Genomic DNA, 19,043 nt, shown 5'->3' with positions numbered 1-19,043 from the left:
GTTGATTAAATGATATTATGTCCAAATTTACTAAAGGATATTTCATTAAGGTAACTGAAAAAGACAAACAATAAAATATGAAGTTTAAATTCATTTAAGCATATTTCATTAATGTAACTGAAAAGACAAGTAATAAATTAGGCAGTTTTATTCGTTTTAGGATATTTCATAAATGCAACTGAAAAAGACAAGCAAAAAAAAAAAGAGTTTAATTAATGAAGTAAGAACATTTTCAAATGGGTACTTCTCTTTTAATAATATAGATTTCATTAATGTAACTGAAAATACAAGTAATAAATTAAGCAGTTTTATTCGTTTTATGATACTTCATAAATGCAACTGAAAAAGACAAGCAAAAAAAAAAAGAGTTTAATTAATGAAGTAAGAACATTTTCAAATGGGTACTTCTCTTTTAATAATATAGATGGTTTAACTTGTGGAACAAGGTGCTGAAAAATGGCTGATCTTTTCTGCTAGCCATTTCCAAACACTTCTTGGTTTCGTCTCTCTTCATTCCCACAGGAACTAAAAAAATCTCTTCCCAGAAAAATAAACAGTTCTCTACTTCTTGAGTCGGCATCTGTGTTTTAAATGGCGCATGGCGCTCTAAGGCGAGGAGGTTGGAGCCATGCGCCTTGCGCCATGGCACTCCAAGGCGCTCGCCTTATGGTTAGGATGCATTCAAACGTGGTTTAGTTATATACAGCTTTAGAGAAACTTAGATATGCATTGATAGATGTTCTTAGGTTAGAAGCATATGTGTTAGCTACAGACGCGTAACTATTTCTATGGTTACGTACAGAAGATAGTTACAGAGTAGACTTGTACATAACAATAGTACAGTCAGCTATACCAAACTGTCTTATTTATACACACTAATATAGTCAGCAACGAGTTAGTCATGCACACTAATATAGTCAGCTATGTACACACATATAAACCCCAAAACCCCAAAACACCAAAACACCAAAACTAAAAAACTAAATTCAATTGCTCAAATCCAACAAAACCTATAACTCTGAAAAACTAAGCATTATGTTTTAGGGATATTTAAATGTCGATAAAGTAGTGATAGAGTTCCAAGATGTTTTAAGGATTCCGTCAAAGTAGTGTTTAACGGAAAATACAAGGCGCGCCTTAAGAGGTTCAAAGGCGCTTATATTTAAGCCAATGGCGCACCATGGCGAGCGCCTTGAGGAACTAGGGCTCGCCTTAGAAGACTGAGTCGTTAAGACCATCGCCCCGGTGCGCCTTGCGCCTTGGCGCAAAAGGCGATCGCCTTTTAAAACACAGGTCGGCATCTTTTTCATCCAAGTAATGCTGTCTGTGGTCTCATACTATCACACGCTTATCTTGCTAGAGCTGATAAAAAGAATAGGAATCCATATTGGGGTCTTTTGACACTAGAAATAATTAGTTTCAGCAATTGGTAGAACATATTCTAGCTTGTGGAGTTAGACATGAGCTGCTTCCTGAATTCGATAAACGGAGAAATATCCCCTCAAGCCAAGTTCTAAACCGAAAACCAACGGCAGATGGAGCCTTGTTCGTGCAACGGTCCGATGGTTATACGGACATTTCCAACCTCAGTTCATATTTTACTATAAAATTGGAATATTGAACAAAAAAAAAAAATATAGTAAAATATAGAATGAGTTTGGAGATGCTCTAAAGATCAAGAGATTTAGTAGTGTTTTTATGACTTTACAAGGTGTTGTAACTTGTAAGGTATGGAATATTAGAATACATGTATTAGTGCATCGCTTAATCAAGTTCTATATTTTTTTTCCCAACATATCTGTATGTGTTTTTATTCATGTCTACAGTAATAGTATACATTCAAAAGCAGAAACCTATGGATGATGCTATAAGTAAAAGTAACAAAGAGAGATTGAAACAAGGATTCAGAGACTTACAACAACATATAATGACAATGGGTTTTTGCCACGTACACTCCTCGGACACCAATGGTGCTTTTTAATCTTTAACGGCCTGTCTGCAAATGGGGCATGATCCATGTCTAATGAGCCATTTATCAACACAAACCAGGTGAAACGTATGGTCACATCTCGGTAAGCTCCGTGTGATTTCGCCAACTGCGACATCCTGTAAAATCCCAAGGTGTTTGAGGGTGAACAAAAGGGTAAGAAGTTTAAATCAGTTCGTTGTAAGAGAATGAAACCTGAAGACAAATAGTGCAGTGAATGATCTGCTTCTTGGTCATCTCACTTGACATGATATAGCATGGTAGTTTCCTTAACGAGTCACCAGACAAGCCTCTGGGTTCCAATTCACCATATACATCATCCCTCTCTTCATAGCTTACATCTGATATCCTTAACTGCAACAATAAGTAGAAAAAAAAAATACTCTATAGTACTTTTAATTGCAGAACACAGAGTGAACATGGAAGGGAGTTAGAAATAGAACCTGCCAGTGGTGTGACTGTATCATTGTTGACATAAGTTGTTCATCTACTAGTCTCCCACGAAACAGTTGCTCTACAAAATCTGCCTGAATCCAAAACAAAAGGCTCAGGTTTTAAGTCTTTTCTCACATATAAATAAGCAATGAATAATATAGATTTAGAACGTCAAGACAATCATCCATATGAAGGTTTGTTAAGATTAATCAAAGGGAACAATTAAAAGAAACTTAACCAAGCCATACTGTTATCCCATAACTTTGGTGGTCCACCAGTAGTAACATGTCATTATTTCATCTACCAAACTTCTTTTTTCTCCATCTCGACCATAAAGTCAATAAGAAAACTCATCTCCCTATGCTTGACAAAGGGTGTAAGATAGCTCAGAAGAAGAATTTAAAAGACTAACCATAGATGAAGGACCCCTGGATCCTGATAGCTCTAAATACCAGTAGGCACGAGAAGCCTCCAAGACTTCAACAGAGAGAATAGCTCCAGCTACAGCGCCGAGTGCAGCCCCACGGAGGACTCCGTACTGTGCCGCTCTTCCTGCCACTGCACCCGTTACTGCTCCTGTGAAGGCTCCAGCTACAAGACATTAAAGAACCAAGAATAAATTTACCAAAACCAAATAGAGTTAGAGTGATCAGACACAGAGGAGGTGATTTTGATGGTTTATTCTGATCCTAGAGACAACATCACTTCTCTTTCCAAGAAAACTATGTCACTTCAACACATCAGATAGCCCAACCTAGAGATCACTCCGGAGCAAACACGTTAAAGTCCTAAGACAGGATTGGTCTTAAACAATAAAAAAAACTCATAGAGAGTTAGGAATCAAGTTCAGTTAGAAGTTTAGACGATTTAACTTTTAAGTTGTTGAACACGTAAAGTGGTCGGAACTTAACATGTCTTTAAATTTTTAACTGAAACATCTTCTGTTTCACATGTTCTGTCGGTGCTCTGTTTCATCGAAATAAATAAAAAAGTACCCTTTCACAAAAAAAAAAAAAAAATTGCAAAAGGAATCACGAATCTACTAAAGAGAAGAAATGAAAAAAGACGTTAAAGTCTACACAGAATCCATGATCAAATGCATCAAAACGGTGGAGCAAATCACCCATAGCGAAAAAACCAGTAAGAGCTCTGGAGAAAGCGCCGGAGACCAAGCGAGAAACTGTGTCGATGGTTGAGTCGGTGGCTCCTTCAGGTTCCACGGCGGGGGAGAAGATCGCATCCATTAGAAAAAATTTCAAAAATACAAAAAAAATGGATTGAAAAAAACCCTAGGGGGGTGTTTGATGATGAAGTTTTAGAGGAAAGATATAGACTTTGTGGTAGGTTGGGGAGAATTAGGAAGGTGAGATGTCAGCCATGGAAGTTGAGAGAAGACATCACCGCTCGTCAAAAAAAAGGAAGACGGAGGTTTGCTCTGTTTCTTTTGTCTCTGCTTTTTTTTTTTTTTTTTTTTGGTCGTTAGAAAGTAAGAGACAGTTTTTAATTAAGAGTTTTTCCTTTCTCTTTCTTCTTCGGTCCCCACCCCATTCCTTCCCATTCCTCTAAGGAATGCCTTAAGGGACTCCCTATAATGTTGCTTTTTAGTTTTTAATGAGTTTTCATTTACTTTTGTTGGGCCAATGGCCTTTATTCTCTTTACCAAATATATATAAAGAATTGGGGAAAAAAAAAACCTCCACTTCGCACGAATTGCCAAAAAAAACATAAACTTTTGGGCTGACAAAAAAAAACACCAGCCGTCAACAAATTTAACAGAAATTTAAAATATGTAGACCACTGGATTCGAACTCAGGTTGATTGGTCAAATGATAAGGTATTTTACCACTGGACTACTGGCACTTTCAAAGTATTTACTAACATGTTTACTTTTATTTGGTACATATTAAATATAAAAAATTATCTAAAAACTTAATAAGATCTTTAAAATTCCAAAAACATTAAAAAAATAAAGAATATTTTTATAAAATTAATTTAAAAATTAAAATTAAAAATAAAATTTTATTTTTCTTTTTAAAAAATAAAAACTCTTCCAAAATTTCTAAAAAATTAAAAAGATCTTTAAAATTCCAAAATTTTGAAAAAATAAAGATTTTTTTATAAAATTAATTTTGAAATTAAAATAGAAAATAAAATTTTATTTTTTCTTTTCCATTCGTGAAAAGTTCGTGTTTTTATTTTCTATTTTAATTTCAAAATTAATTTTATAAAAAATTTCTTATTTTTTCAAAATTTTGTTTCTTTATTTTTCCAATTTTTTTTGGAATTTTAAAGATCTTTTTAAGTTTTTAGAAAATTTTGGAAGAGTTTTTATTTTTTAAAAAGAAAAATAAATTTTATTTTTATTTTTGATTTCTAAATTAATTTTATAAAAATCTTCTTTATTTTTTTAATTTTTGTAAGAATTTTAAAGATCTTATTAAGTTTTTAGAGAATTTTTTATATTTAATATGTACCAAATAAAAGTAAACATGTTAGTAAGTACATTGAAAGTGTATGTAGTCCAGTGGTAAAATACCTTGCCATTTGACCAATTAACCTGGGTTCGAATCCAGGGGTCTACATTTTTTTAATTTCAAATCATGTAAAACGATGTGTTTCATCTCATTTGAAAACGACGTCGTTTCACTAAACGCCAACAATAAACTACGTCAAATATTTATGTTAAATTTGTTGACGGCGTGCTAAATTGGCAAGTCAGCGAAAACATTGTTAATTAATTCTAAAGTCAATTAAAGTTTGGTGTTTTTTTGGTCAGTGCAAAAGTTCATGTTAATTCGTGCAAAGTTGAGATTTTTTTGGGCCGAATTCTCAATATATATATATATATATAATCGCAACTTGTAATACACGCAACTCAACACACCTCACGAGTCTCTCACATCCAGGGGCGGAGGCATGGAAAGGGTGGGGGGTCAGCTGACCCCAGTCAATTTTAACTATCACCAACGTGTTTTAGTAGTAGTTAGAATTGACCCCACTCAAAAGTTGCTCCTGACCCCTATGTATTCGAAGCCCACCTTCCTCTAACTGAAAGTATATGTATGTGATCGTTTATAATCCATATAAGTGGTTAGTTAGAATTGACCCCACTCAAAAGTTGCTCCTGACCCCTATGTATTCGAAGCCCACCTTCCTCTAACTGAAAGTATATGTATGTGATCGTTTATAAATCCATATAAGTGGTATACATAACATAAATAAGCTTGTAATTAAATTAAAGAATTGTGCATTTGTGTCTATGTCTTATACATGATTATTATGTTAAAATTTCGTATACAAATATAAATTTCGTTTGTATTCGAAAAGTTAAGAAATTTTTTTGTGTACATGATGAAAATCTAAACTTTTGTAGTTATTTTTCTTATATTTTAAATAGTCTTATATTTTTACACATTCTCTGCATGTATATATTAAAATAATTACCAACTAATTTATCTTCAATACACTAAGTAAAAATGATTAATTCTTATATAAAATATATTATTTAATAGTTAATTATATTAATTAAATTATAATCATGATATTTGGCTAGAGGTGATTAAAATATTGTATTCACTAATAGAAAATAATTTTAATAAAACATATAAACAATTTAAATAAATGTAATATTTTAAAGTATATATAACAATTTAAATGTAAAAATATTAATAAAATATTATTTTTAATAATATATATTTATATTATATTAAAATATTAGTAACCCCGGTGAAAATTGTTTCCGGCTCAGCCACTGCTCACATCAATACATCATCATCATGAAACAAACTCAAACACACGTGAATCAGACCGAAACCGATGTGTTGATGTTCATGAAACAAGAATACATTTCTCATCTCTCAAGAATCCATGATAGAAGAAGAAGAAGATTCTCTGTTCTCAGAAACAGAGTCAAGAGAAGAAGCAGAGAGTATAGTAATGGGCCAAGAACAGACGAGAAATGTGGGCCTCTAAGATAGAGTATGTCAAGGCCCAGATCAGAAGACGTTAAAAAAGAAAGTATATCTTTCAAAATGCAGACCAAGAGAGTACAAGGAAAAGCCAGCTGGAGAGGTGGTGGTCCTACACAATTAATTCACACCTTTTCATAACTCATAAGCTTGCATCTAATGGCCACAAACGTTGACCTTTATATTGAGAAGGGCTACCTAAGATTTTCATTAAGTTGTTAAGAAGGAGTGAAACGTTGTAAAGTGTGTTGTGCAAAAAACAAATCCACCATACAACCAAAAGTTACATCATTTGGAGAGTAACAGATGATGAATAATATTGGCTCTAACCAATCGTTCCAAAGACTCTTGAACTTGACCGTTTAAAGCATACCGACCCAGCACCATCATTTATTCCGACCGTTGCGTCTAAAGTTTTGACTTTTTGTTTTGTCCGTAAAACAAGAAAAACGGAAAAGGTGTGAAAAAGGGTTCAGAGGTGGCGCGTGAAAGTTACTCTCTTTACACCCTCCATTTTATATATTATTATCTCTCGACTTTCGAAGCCTTCTCAGTACTTCTCAACAAATGGCTTCGACACTAGGCGGGGGCGACGAGGGAAGAAGCGAGATAGCGTTCTTCGACCTCGAGACGGCGGTTCCGACCGAACCGGGAAAGCCTTTCGCTATTCTGGAGTTTGGTGCCATCTTAGTCTGCCCTAGGAAGCTAGTGGAGCTCCACAGCTACTCAACTCTGGTTCGACCCACCGACCTTTCTCTCATCTCCACGCTCTCCAAACGGCGCAGCGGTATCACGCGCGAAGGAGTCCTCTCTGCGCCCACGTTCGTAGAAATAGCTGACCAAGTCTACAACATTCTCCATGGTAATAAGGCTTTCTCTTTCTCACTCACTTTGAAGCTTATAAGTGTTTTGAGTTTGGTGTGTTCTTTGTAGGAAGGATTTGGGCAGGACATAACATAAAGAGGTTTGATTGTGTAAGAATAAGAGACGCGTTTGCGGAGATTGGTCATTCTCCGCCAGAGCCTAAAGCTGTAATCGATTCTCTTTCGTTGTTGTCTCAGAAGTTTGGTAAGAGAGCGGGTGACATGAAGGTCTCTCTCTCTCTCCCTCCTCTTCTTCTCATTGCTAATGTAACCTCAAAGTTGCATAAAGTATCCTCCTTTTTAACTATAATGCAGATGGCATCGATTGCTAAATACTTTGACCTAGGAGATCAAGCACATAGGAGCTTAGAGGATGTCCGGATGAATCTCGAAGTTGTCAAGCACTGTGCAACTGTCTTGTTCCTGGTAATGCTGTCTATAATGGTGATACAATCTTGAAACTGTCAAGCACTTTGTGACTTAATAAGTACTTTGGTGTTTGTAGGAGTCTAGTGTTCCTGACATTCTAACAGAAATGAGCTGGTTTTCACCAAGGAGAAGTCCAAGAACGAAAAGTAATGAGAAGTCATTGCCTAGTGGAGTTAAAGAAAGCTCAGCTTCCTCATCCTCTAGTGGTGTTAGAGAAACCCATCCCATCGTTTCTCTCCTGACAGAATGCTCAGAAGATGATACTTCTTGCGGAATAGATCCATCTGATATAACCACTCTTATAAGTAAACTCCACATTGGAACTCTTCAGACAGATGCTGCAGACGAAGCACAGGATGAGTCAACTCCATCACCCAATCCTGACGCCAAAGATGAAGACTTTTTGGGGGTTGATGAAGTATCTGTTTCTAGCATCAGCGCAAGTCTTATCCCGTTTAACCGTGGGAGCCTAAGAATAAAGCTGTTCCATGACGATGACCCTCTCCAACTCTATGGAGACAGCTTGAAAGTTCGGTTTGGAATAAGCCGGAAGTATTTGGATCATGCAGGCCTACCAAGGTTGAACATTGTTGTCGACTTGCCTCCTGATTTATGCAAGATCTTGGAGGAAGCCGATGACGTTGCACGTAACTTATCGGTTGAGTCAGGCACAACCTCAGGTTGGAGGCTCACCGTTATGAGGAAAAAAGGCTTTGCTAACTACCCCACCGCTAGATTGCAGTAAGTTCTTTTGACTTGTCTCTATTCTTTTGCATACAAGGGCTAAGCCACTAGGAGTCTCATTCTTGTTTGGTTGACAGAATCAGCTCAGAATCTAATGGAGATGACGCCACCGAGGTGTACCAGAGAAAAGAATCTTCGGAAACTGTTGAAAAGCTAGATTTCAGTAGCAACGAGTTTGAAGAGCTTGAGTCAGCGTTACTTCCTGGTACACTGGTTGATGCGTACTTCTCACTCGAGCCTTATGATTATCAGAAAATGGCAGGGATACGTCTAGCTGCCAGAAAGTTGGTTATCCACATGAAGAAATGATCCACCAAATCACTCCTCTGGCTCTTCCTAGTCAGTTCAGTTGTCTCCGTTGTTTGGTTACTGATCAGTTGCTATAGTTAGTATCTAAAATGATTTCTCTTGTACCGTTCAATGATTATAACAAACTAGTGGTGTAACACCGATCAATGATTATAACAAACAAGTATGAAAATTTCTCCATATATTTGACTGAAGAAAACACAAAAAACATCTATGGAAAAAGAATGTTGAAGCTAAAAGATCCTTGCAAACAACAACAAAACAAAAAAAGAAGTAAAGAAACAGTGAAGTAGCAAGTACAGGTTTTGCATCTGTGAGTGTCATATATTTTTTTTACCTATACTGTGTCCATGATCTCATCATCAGAGCTGTGACTATCCCTCTCCTCGTTTCCCTCTAGTAACGCGGTTTGAATTCCACTTCCGTTCTGCGAATATCAAACTTGTCTACAAACTCCAACGGAGCCACCGTCTCATTCCTGATCCTCTTAATCTTGGGGCTCAACAGCCCTCTATGTCCAAAACCATACAGCTTCAGCACTTGATTGTCTGCAAAATTAAAAGCCCTCTCCATGCTCTTCAAGCACCTCTCCACCGCGTAATCAGCGTAGCTACCACACGGTTTGCACCCCACGAAATGCGTCACAAACGGCCACCTCTCGTCGCCCAACCCGGGGTGATACTTCTCCATCATCTCCTCATACCTATCAACCAAACCTTCCCAAAACCCGTGGAGATAGTACTGATTCTCCACAAACACTTTCTCCATCCACGTATCCTTCTGAGAAAGGAGGAGATAGATCAACGCCGACTGATCATCCGCCTCGAAAGCCGGCCTTCCTTTGAGATAAGCCGTCAGCACCTTCCCCGCCTCGTCACGTATCGGCCCTTTAGGTCCCATGGGAGCCCAAGCGTCCAACAAATCCAAAGACCACTGACAGTTCCTCAGCAGAAAGCTCCCAGTGTTCAAAGCAATCCACGACTTCTGATCAAACAGCAAATCCGGATAACCATGAATCACAAGATTATGCTTCTCGTACCTAACCAAAGGGATCTGAAAGAGTATGTCAGTGAACAAAGCGTCACTATCCATCCACCAAATCCACTCAACCTCAGGATGAGACAGCATCAACCTCCTAATCATCGGCAACTTGGCCCAGTAACCAGCTAGCTCCTTATCCAAATGAGCCATGTTGTACACAATCTCAATCCCGTGGAGCCTACAGTAATCAATCTTGTTCTTCACTGACTTCAAGAGATAATGATCACCGATAGGGTTATCACAGGGCTTGGGAGGAGACCCCGTTAACAGCAAGATCCGAGCTTTGCCGTTGACAGTACTAGGAAACTCAGGGTTCTTGTCAAGCCACACCTTACGCTGACTATCCCAATCCGTTATCTTAGGCCCTAAGGCGTAAGTCTCGTTGGTGCTCATATCTATCTCCTGAGGAGAATCCAAGTCGGTGGGATCCGAGTCGGACCGGATCTCGGCTAGGATCCGGTTAGTCTCCTCGATGATGTTCTGGTTAACCGCGTCGGCGCTCGAGCTCCCGAGGTTACCGACGCCGATCGTGCCGCGTAGGACGAGGATGGTGACGAATCCGCAGAGGATCGTGATCTTGATGTTGTTGAACGTCTTCTGCATCTGTCTCCCTCGAGGTAACACGCCGCGACCGCCTCTTCCTCCGCCGTTTGATAGGGTTGACGTCGGAAGTCCTCCGCCGCTTCCGGAGGGTCTTTTGTGCGCCGGCGACCCGTCTTGACCCATTTCTCTCTCTCTCGCTACTATCTCTAGCTTTCGTTTACAGATTAGAGACCATCAGAACTGAAGAAAGATCAGATCTTTAACATGGGTTTTGTCTGAAAATACAGTCTGTGTAGTTTTTTCTCTCTCTCTCTACTTACGGATCTGAAGAAAGTTGAGATCTTTAGGATGATTCGATGGGAAAGAGAGAGAGAGAGAGAAAAAGATTGTCGATCTGAAGAACCCTAATTAAAAAAAAAAAAATGGAAATTAAACCCAATAACGTGGAGACATTGTCATACTTAAAAAACATATATTGTCGGAGGAAACTGCTTCGTTCGATCCAGAAGCAGAGGTGAACGAAACGCGTACAGCTCACTCACACCGACAAATGTCATTTTAATTTTAATTTATTTTTTTAATTACAACTCGTTTTTAACGGCGGCAATTACGGAAGTAGCCGATGATTGACGGAAGCAGTACACGTTGGCGGGCGGTAAGACGAGTGTTTAATGAAACGGTGCGTTTTATGGTGAATCTAACGTCGTCAAATCGGTGGCGGCGGAACACCTCGAAATGCGTTTCCGAGTCACCATGTTTCACGACGCGTGTCTCTTTCTCTTCAGTGGTTTCTTTTTCGAAAACGTCGTCGTGTTGCGTCAGGGTTTTGGATATTTATTTGCTCAAGTATCGTCATCTTCTTTGACCGGATAAACTCTTGCAAGTCAAGATATATACTTTCTCTTCAAAATCTGTGGTATGCTTTTTGTGTCTGTTAGTTTTTTTTTTGTTTAATGATTGTGTTTCATCAAGTTCATGTCTTAATTTTGATTATCTATGCGTCTTGAACTTACCATTTCTGTCCACTGTCTGAAGAAATTGATTCTTGCTTCTTGTTTCTTTGAAGGAGTGTTCAAAACAAAGTGCCTTTGTTATGTGGAAACTAGCTTCAAAATCCATCAAAGAAGGTTTTAGATCAAAAGATGATGTCACAAAACAGAGAAACACTCCTTTAGATTCGTCTGGAGATGGCGTAAAGACAACGAAGGAGGAAAGATTGGAGTGTCCCATTTGCTGGGAATCATTCAGCGTCGTTGAGAACGTGCCTTACGTCTTATGGTGTGGTCACACCATCTGCAAGTACTGTCTCTTAGGGCTACAACGTGCCGTTGTGAACAAATCCTCAGGTTTTCCTTTCCAGCTTCCCTTCTTCGTCGCTTGCCCTTGGTGCAGTTTCCTCTCTTTAAGACTAGTACGCAACGGAACCATCAAGTTCCCTTCCAAGAACTATTACCTTTTATGGATGGTCGAAACCATGAACGGCTCTCGCAGCGACAACAACAAAAGGGTCACTCCAGGGCAGAGAAGGTGCGATGGAGTGACCTCAGATGACAACCGCGGTTGGTGGAATGGTCTGACTAGAGGATGGAGACTTCATGACTCGGTACGTAAGTCAATGGCTCTTGCTGCTCATCTCTTGGCTAAGTTTCCTTTGATAGTCGTATTCCTTTTGGTGGCTTTATATGCAATCCCTGTGAGTGCTGCGGTTCTCGGTGTCTATGTCTTTGTCACGTTTGCTTTGGCTGTCCCATCGTTTCTTGTTCTTTATTTCGCTGTCCCGAGCTTAAACTGGCTGATCAGAGAGATCTCAACCTAACTCATTGTACTCCTTGTGTCGCCTGACTTGTAAGAAACATGAGATAGAGAAGAAAATATATTTTATTTCAATATGTGTCTCTCTGTACATAACAAACAAAACTATCTTGTGTTGCAAGAATCAAAAAGAATCTAAACAAAACTATGCTGTTGTGTATGAATCTGTAAGAAGAAAAGATTTTACATTTCTATGTAAACTTGTGGTGGTGAAGACAAGCCATTGAACAGCTCAGCTTTACCAGATATCTTAACCAACATAGACAAAACCTCTTTCATGTTCGGTCTTGCCTGAGGCTGATCCGCAGTACACTTCACACCAACTTTTACTAGCTCAGTCATCTCCTCGGCTCCGTACCCTGGCTTTGTCCCGGAGAGAGTAAACGGTGACCCTTTAACCGTCAAGTTACCCGTCATCATCACCCGTTTCGCCCATTCAACCAAACACTCTTCACCTCCATCTACCGCTCTTCTCCCCGTCGCGAGCTCCATTACCAACACTCCGTAGCTGTAAACATCCCCCCTCGTGGTAGCCTGCCAAGTCTGTCCATACTCAGGAGCTACATACCCTATAGTCCCCGCGATCACAGTGCTCACGTGGCTATCCCCAACGTTCAAAAGCCTCGCTAGTCCAAAGTCCGTAACCCTCGCGTTCCCGTGTTTGTCCAAGAGAACGTTACTCGCCTTCACGTCTCTGTGGACGATCGAAGGGTAACACTCGTGGTGCAAAAACACCAACGCACGCGCTACGTCTTTAGCTATATCAATCCGTTTCTTCCACGTTAGCTTTGTTTTGTCTGTTATAAGCTCCTCTAAGCTCCCGCCACCCATGTACTCGTGCACCAAGATCTTCTCCGACTCGTCTAAACACCATCCGTACAGCCTCACGAGGTTGGGATGCGCCCAGTCACCATACGCATTGGCGCTTAGAACTTCCATCTCGGCTCTGAACTCTTTCTCCGCCTCCGTGCCTTCTCTCTGCAGCTTCTTGACCGCGACTTCTCTTCCGTCGGGCAACACGCCTCTGTAAACGGTCCCGAATCCTCCTTTACCCACTACTCTCTCCTCGGAGAAGTTACTGGTGGCTTTGAGAATGTCGGTGTACGTGAACGTGGACTTATCTAACCGGATGACTTTGATTTTTCCCGACAGCCAGGGGGACGATCCCCCGGAGCTGTCGTGTCTGATTTTGGAACCGTCCAAGAGATCTGTTTCGGATTGTCTTGAGCTTTTGACAACCATGAGGATGATGCTTATAACCACCACACAAGCGATGAAGACCAATGCGAGAGCGGAGGAGATGCAAACCACGAGGATAGTTCCCGGCGAGTGTCCTAGCTTTTGGTACGTAATCTGAGTCCTCGTCTTGTTGTTGTTTCTTGATTGGTTGAAGAAGCTTGGAAACTGGAGAAGAGGATTCCCAAGGAAGGAGTCTTTCTCAAAGGTTGTGAGCTGTCCTGTGGATGGTATCACACCGGTAATAAAAGGGTTGTAAGAGATGTTGAACTTGCTCAGCTCAGACAAGTCGTTCAAACTGGTCGGAAAGTTTCCTGAGAAGTTGTTGCAAGACAGATCAAGATTCTGCAGACACTTGAGATTCTCTATCTCCTCAGGTATCTGTCCCGAGAAGTTGTTTCTGGTCAGGTTGAGGAACGCGAGAGGCAACTTCCCAATCTCCTTGGGAAGCTGCCCGTGGAACTCGTTGAACCCCAAATGAAGCATACTCAGCTTCTTCATCCGAGAGATATTCGCAGGAACCTCGCCGGTTAGCTTGTTCCCACTGAGCTGAAGGTAAGCAGAGATATTAAGCGTCCGGACCGTGGAGCCAGGAGAGCAGACGGGAAAGAGCCCGTACCCTTTTAGCACATGGTCCCATAAGCTTCTGCAACTCTTTTTGGTAAGTATCGCGTATACAAAGTTGAAAGGAGGGAACTCAGCAGGAATCCATCTCCGCATCGCCAAGCATTCACCTGAGCCAGCGATTATGTTGTCGGTGTTTCGCCTGTTCACTTCGAACGTCGGAGAAGGGTTGATACCCATTAGAGTCAGCTCAGGATGTAATCCACCAGATAACTGATTATTCGCCGCGTTGAACCACAGAAGGCTAGAGCAGTTTCCAATCTCCCGAGGGATTTCTCCTGATAGAGAGTTGTTCGCAAGCATTAGCCACAGAAGAGACGTCAGCTTCCCGAATGACGCTGGTATCGAACCGGTCAGCTTGTTGAAAGAGAGATCAAGCGCTTGAAGATTCGGCATGTTACCATACTCTTTCGGTATATCGCCGCTGAAGTTGTTATAAGCAAGAATCAAAAATTTCAAACTCTGCATCTTAGAGATCTCGGGAGGTAACTGGCCAGAGAAGTTGTTTTTGCTAAGATCTAGCCTTGAAAGATTAGGTAGCGAGAGGATGTTAGAAGAGTGTATGCCTCCGACGTATGAGTTCCCATGCAAGACTAGATACTTCACTTGAGTGAACCTACCGAATATTTCTTGTACATCTCCTCCAAAGCTGTTCTTACTCAAGTCAAGAAAGATCAAGTTGGTCAAGTTCAATAGAGTTTCAGGTATGTCTCGAGAGAATTTATTATTCCCCAAGTACAAGCCTCTCAGAGAGGATATAGAGCCTATCTGACCTGGAATCTTCCCAGTGAAGTTGTTCCCCCACAGACTCAATACCTCCAGGCTCTGACAGTTCGAGACTTGTCCCGGAAACTCACCGATAAACTCATTTTCGGACAAGTCCAACACTTGGAGAGTGCAGTTCCCTCTGAACATTGTGGGTGTGATCTTCCCGGAGAGATGATGATTCTCGGAAACCGAGAACTGGATCAACCTCCCAAAACTAGGCCATATCTCTCCCCTGAAGCTGTTGGAACTGAAGTCGACGTACTTTAGATGCCCACAACCGTTGAAGATGTCATCCATCCTGCCAGTGAAGTTATTGGTGGATAGATTCGCAACCACCAAGCGGTTGCATAGCGTTGGGAAGGTGGAGTGGACATCACCGGCGATTCTATTCACTGACAGATCAAGAACCTCAAGATTTGATAGTCCGGATATGCTGAGCTCCCCGTCGAGGATGTTGTGAGAAAGATTGAGATGTTTCAGGTTTTGGCAACGGCTCAGGTCGTCTGGTATTGATCCTTCGATCGTGTTCTTTGATAAATCGAGGTGAGTGAGCTGCGTTAAGGCGGAGAAGTTGGTGAACAGAGCACCTGAGATGGTGGAGTCACTTAGGTTGATGCCTGTGACTCTACTTCCCTGTGGCATACATGAGACTCCAGGCCATTGATTACACACATCTTGCTTCTCTGTTTTCCATTCAGTGTACACTCCTCGGTTCGTTGGGTTACAGGATTCAAGGTAAGTTTTGAGGCTTAGTAAGACTTCTCTATCACTGTCAAGAGAATCTCCCGCCACTGATATGGCTGCCATGTAAGAAAAATCAACACATAAAGAAAGATAGAAAATATATAATTTCACCACAAAAAAATCATATTCCCATTTTTGAAAAAAAATATCATATCAAAATAAATACGAAACTGAGATATTATTTCTGCACTCAGGTTTCGAGTTTTTGGATGATCAGGTTTAGATAATATCCATAATCCGAAATACAGCACTACATAATCTATATTAGTATTTTACTATTTTGTAGATCGGATCAAATGCAAATTCAGATTTTTTCGATTCGGGTTCAGATCTCAGCTAGTTACAAATGCTCAAGCCTACTTTCAAGTAAACAAACAACAATAATCTATAAAACAAGGTGAAACCCTTAAAACGTCAAATTCAAACCCTAACCCCGTTAAAGTAACCACCAAAGCAACTCAAGCAGAGAGCACAACTTCTTTTCTTTTTTGTCACCAGAGAACACAGTCTATTCCCAAAAAAAAAAAAAAAAAACTCTCAACGAACACAGAGGATGCAGAGAATCACCTGTGATCAAAACGAAGAGTAAGAAATAAACCAAGCAAAGTGACTGAGAATCATCTTCGGCCATAATCATACGCGTCACCGTCTTCAACTACTTTTTCTTTTTCTTCTTGCTCTTTATTGTTGGAGTCGTCGTCTTCTTCTTCGACAAGGTGTGGAAATTACTAAGGAAGAAGATGATTTTCATGGAAAATTCATGGAAAAAGGAATTATAGAGAAAGAGGAAAGGGGAAGTTGAAAAAACAGACCCGCCCGCACGTAAGACCAACCAACTCAAAAACTTTGAACACACATTTATTTGCCCCAAGGCTTATTCTCCTTCTTTCTTCTCTATTTATTAGACTTTTCCTTTCCTTTTCTCCTCCCCTCACGAAATTAAAACACAAAAGGTTGAATTGAATCATCATTTTGATGTTTATTTTTTGACCAAAATAACGTATTCATTTAGCAAAAAAATAAAATAACGTATTTATTACGCTACCGGTCTTTCAAATTTTTTCTTTCGAACAAATAACAATTTTTTTTAATATTTGAAATTATTTGAGTGAAAAATGTTATCTTGATTAAATAGTGCCATATGACTAAGACCATCATTATTTGTGATATTTCAACATAAATTTATTTTCACTATATTAATATTTCAATGTTTTATAAAAGGTGAAAACTTATTTTAGCAACTTTCAAATGAATTTTTCAAATTTTGAAAAAAAAAATCAATTGGATATCTATACAAATGGTAACAAAACCTATATTCAAAACTTCAAATACTATTAATGCGGATGCAATAAATACAGCTTTAGTCTCAATTTTAGCCAAAAATAATAATTACAAATATTGTGTAAGACTATGGAATTTAATGGTTCGGACGTGAAAATATCAAAATTTGAGTTATGTTTTTGAATTTTTAATCATGCGGTTTGGTTGAAACTTCATGAAATTAAATTTAGGTGAGCAGCTGAGACATCTAAGTTGACCAGTTCTGAAGATTTTGACTTCGTGTTAGAGTTGGTAAGTTAATTTTAAAAAACAATTAACAGAAATAATACGCATAATGTAAATCTAAATAACGTTACAGATTATGGTTGGTATGATTTATACGAGAGTATATATCTGAAATAAGTATTCGTTTTTTATATAACAAACGTGTAGTGTATTACAAAAGAGCATAACTCGGTACCCGCTTTGAAATTTTCAGAATTAAGATATTTTTTTTTTTCTGATTGAAGATAATTTATTCTTAAACAGATTTACAAGATTACGAGTATGGTGGGCCTCATGTAATTCATCTGGACGGCACTCATTGACTTAGTTAGTCCTTTGACCAATGTTTTTAGCATATTATTAATGATCAAATCTCATATTTTATTCCTTTTATTTGTCTGTACTATTGATATAGAAATACGTATCTTTAATATATTTCCCCGTGACCAGTCAAACACGTGTATTATCTTACATTGATTAGTCTTTAAGTACTCGATTAACTGAATAGTATAAACACACTTCGTGACAGACCATTGAAAATTTTATTTGAATTAGAAAATTCAAAGGCAACTATTCTCTTCCACAAAGAGAAAAAATTAAAGCTATATTATTATTGTAATGTATGACCATGTCTGTGTCCACATCTACAACTCTAATAACAATCACATGTACTTTAGAAAAATAGGGCTTGAGATCATGGTAGTCGAGTGGTTTGAATCGATATTTGTATCCTGGATCTCAAGCACAATGCTTAACTCGGGTCATCCAAAATATCAATAATAATAACAATGCTATTCATGACTTAATATACATTTATGTTCTCAACTGATCATACTAGCTAGGATAGTGCACCATTATAAACGGTCACATATGTTTCAAAACCGCTTATTTCTCTTTCAAATATGCAAGTTGTTAGACTCTTCCAAGAAAATCATATAAAACTCTGAAAAAAATCAAAGTGGTACCAATTTTAAAGTTTTGGATTTCCACCAGTTGTAAGGGAAAAAACAAGGAAATTTCTGGATAAAAAATTGGTCCACAATAAACACTAACGAGGTGTGAATGGTAATGAGCCAACATTGTTCATGACAAAACAAAATATTGCTAGAGGATCTAAGGGAAGTGCCACTTCGAAAGCGACATCGCTTTGTGCGTTCAGGTTTTTTTCCCTGCGTACCCATTTGCTGTTTCCATTGGTCAAATTCAACAATATCACTATCACCTTATGCCTTATGACCATTATAAATTAATTGCTTTGGATCCACAACTAGAGATGTTGAGGTTGATAGTCAGTGCCGGTCCTGAGATATTTCGGGTCCAATGCGAAACCAAAAATATGGGCCCAAAATGACAATAAAAATTTTAGTTACGAAATTAAAAGTGAATTTACAATATTTTCAAGATTGCAAAAGTTTATCAATCCTAGAAATTATCTATTTACTCTTTTTATATTATAGACTAATGAAAAAAATATTCAAGGTTTTATTATGTTGCAATTTGATTAGGATCCATTCTTACATTTGTTACAAAAAAAACAGTATAAATTGTAAGCTTTCAAGTGTATAAAATTATAGGCCCCATACCAATGTTTCTTGAGTATCTGCTCAAGACCGGGCCTGTTGATAGTAAAATATCCACCCAAGTCTAGTCCAACTGTTTTTCATATCATAATCAGAGTAAACCAGGGTTTTGGATTCTTGCAATTTTGGGTTGGTTTTGATGTTCAGCATAAAGAAAGTGTGAAGTTCGGGAAATAGGTTCATAGTCTTGTATTTTTGTTTTTTGTATGGGTGGGGGAATATATAACCAACGCATGAATTAGCAAAGCATCTATATTAATAGAAATTGTCAGTTGACAGGGGGAAATTGATAAACAATCTAACAAGTAGATGATGGCGAATCTTGGACACCTGATCAGTCCTTTTAATTGATAATCAAAATATTATTAAATGAAAATTGTCTCAAATGTTAACACCACCACATACACATATCACT

The 19,043-nt window shown here is 38.7% G+C and overlaps 5 protein-coding genes across 7 annotated transcripts; 2 read left to right on the top strand and 3 right to left on the bottom strand.

Annotated features, from left to right (window-relative positions):
- Positions 1-1,764: 1,764 nt before the first annotated feature.
- On the bottom strand, positions 1,765-3,882 carry LOC106296867 (NEP1-interacting protein-like 2). The gene is made up of 5 exons (XM_013733103.1): positions 3,546-3,882; positions 2,835-3,013; positions 2,431-2,514; positions 2,183-2,341; positions 1,765-2,106 (listed from the first exon to the last, which is right to left on the bottom strand). Exons 1-5 carry the CDS (start codon positions 3,664-3,666, stop codon positions 1,978-1,980), a joined length of 672 nt encoding a protein of 223 aa, XP_013588557.1. The 5' UTR covers positions 3,667-3,882; the 3' UTR covers positions 1,765-1,977.
- A 2,686-nt stretch (positions 3,883-6,568) lies between these two features.
- Positions 6,569-8,907, top strand: LOC106299915 (protein NEN3). The gene is made up of 5 exons (XM_013735930.1): positions 6,569-7,252; positions 7,324-7,481; positions 7,569-7,679; positions 7,759-8,423; positions 8,504-8,907. The coding sequence occupies exons 1-5, from the start codon at positions 6,958-6,960 to the stop codon at positions 8,733-8,735; spliced, it is 1,461 nt and encodes a 486-aa protein (XP_013591384.1). The 5' UTR covers positions 6,569-6,957; the 3' UTR covers positions 8,736-8,907.
- Positions 8,900-10,815, bottom strand: LOC106299916 (putative glycosyltransferase 5). The gene has a single exon (XM_013735931.1). It carries the CDS (start codon positions 10,500-10,502, stop codon positions 9,132-9,134), a length of 1,371 nt encoding a protein of 456 aa, XP_013591385.1. The 5' UTR covers positions 10,503-10,815; the 3' UTR covers positions 8,900-9,131.
- A 167-nt stretch (positions 10,816-10,982) lies between these two features.
- Positions 10,983-12,206, top strand: LOC106299917. The gene is made up of 2 exons (XM_013735932.1): positions 10,983-11,235; positions 11,386-12,206. Exon 2 carries the CDS (start codon positions 11,413-11,415, stop codon positions 12,133-12,135), a length of 723 nt encoding a protein of 240 aa, XP_013591386.1. The 5' UTR covers positions 10,983-11,235; positions 11,386-11,412; the 3' UTR covers positions 12,136-12,206.
- LOC106299912 (probable LRR receptor-like serine/threonine-protein kinase At1g74360) lies at positions 11,944-16,489 on the bottom strand. 3 transcript variants are annotated; one of them, XM_013735926.1, is made up of 3 exons: positions 16,071-16,488; positions 12,319-15,559; positions 11,944-12,157 (listed from the first exon to the last, which is right to left on the bottom strand). In XM_013735926.1, the coding sequence occupies exons 1-3, from the start codon at positions 16,138-16,140 to the stop codon at positions 12,127-12,129; spliced, it is 3,342 nt and encodes a 1,113-aa protein (XP_013591380.1). In that variant the 5' UTR covers positions 16,141-16,488; the 3' UTR covers positions 11,944-12,126. The 3 variants fall into 3 exon arrangements, with proteins under 3 accessions (XP_013591380.1, XP_013591381.1, XP_013591383.1); XM_013735927.1 differs by having other exon boundaries at positions 12,089-12,161; positions 16,071-16,489; XM_013735929.1 differs by lacking the exon at positions 11,944-12,157 and having other exon boundaries at positions 12,180-15,559.
- Between the last annotated feature and the right edge of the window lie 2,554 nt (positions 16,490-19,043).

Source organism: Brassica oleracea, chromosome C6, assembly GCF_000695525.1.
Source record: "Brassica oleracea var. oleracea cultivar TO1000 chromosome C6, BOL, whole genome shotgun sequence".
NCBI classification, from domain to species: domain Eukaryota; kingdom Viridiplantae; phylum Streptophyta; class Magnoliopsida; order Brassicales; family Brassicaceae; genus Brassica; species Brassica oleracea.
This window is presented reverse-complemented; position numbering and strand designations above follow the sequence as displayed.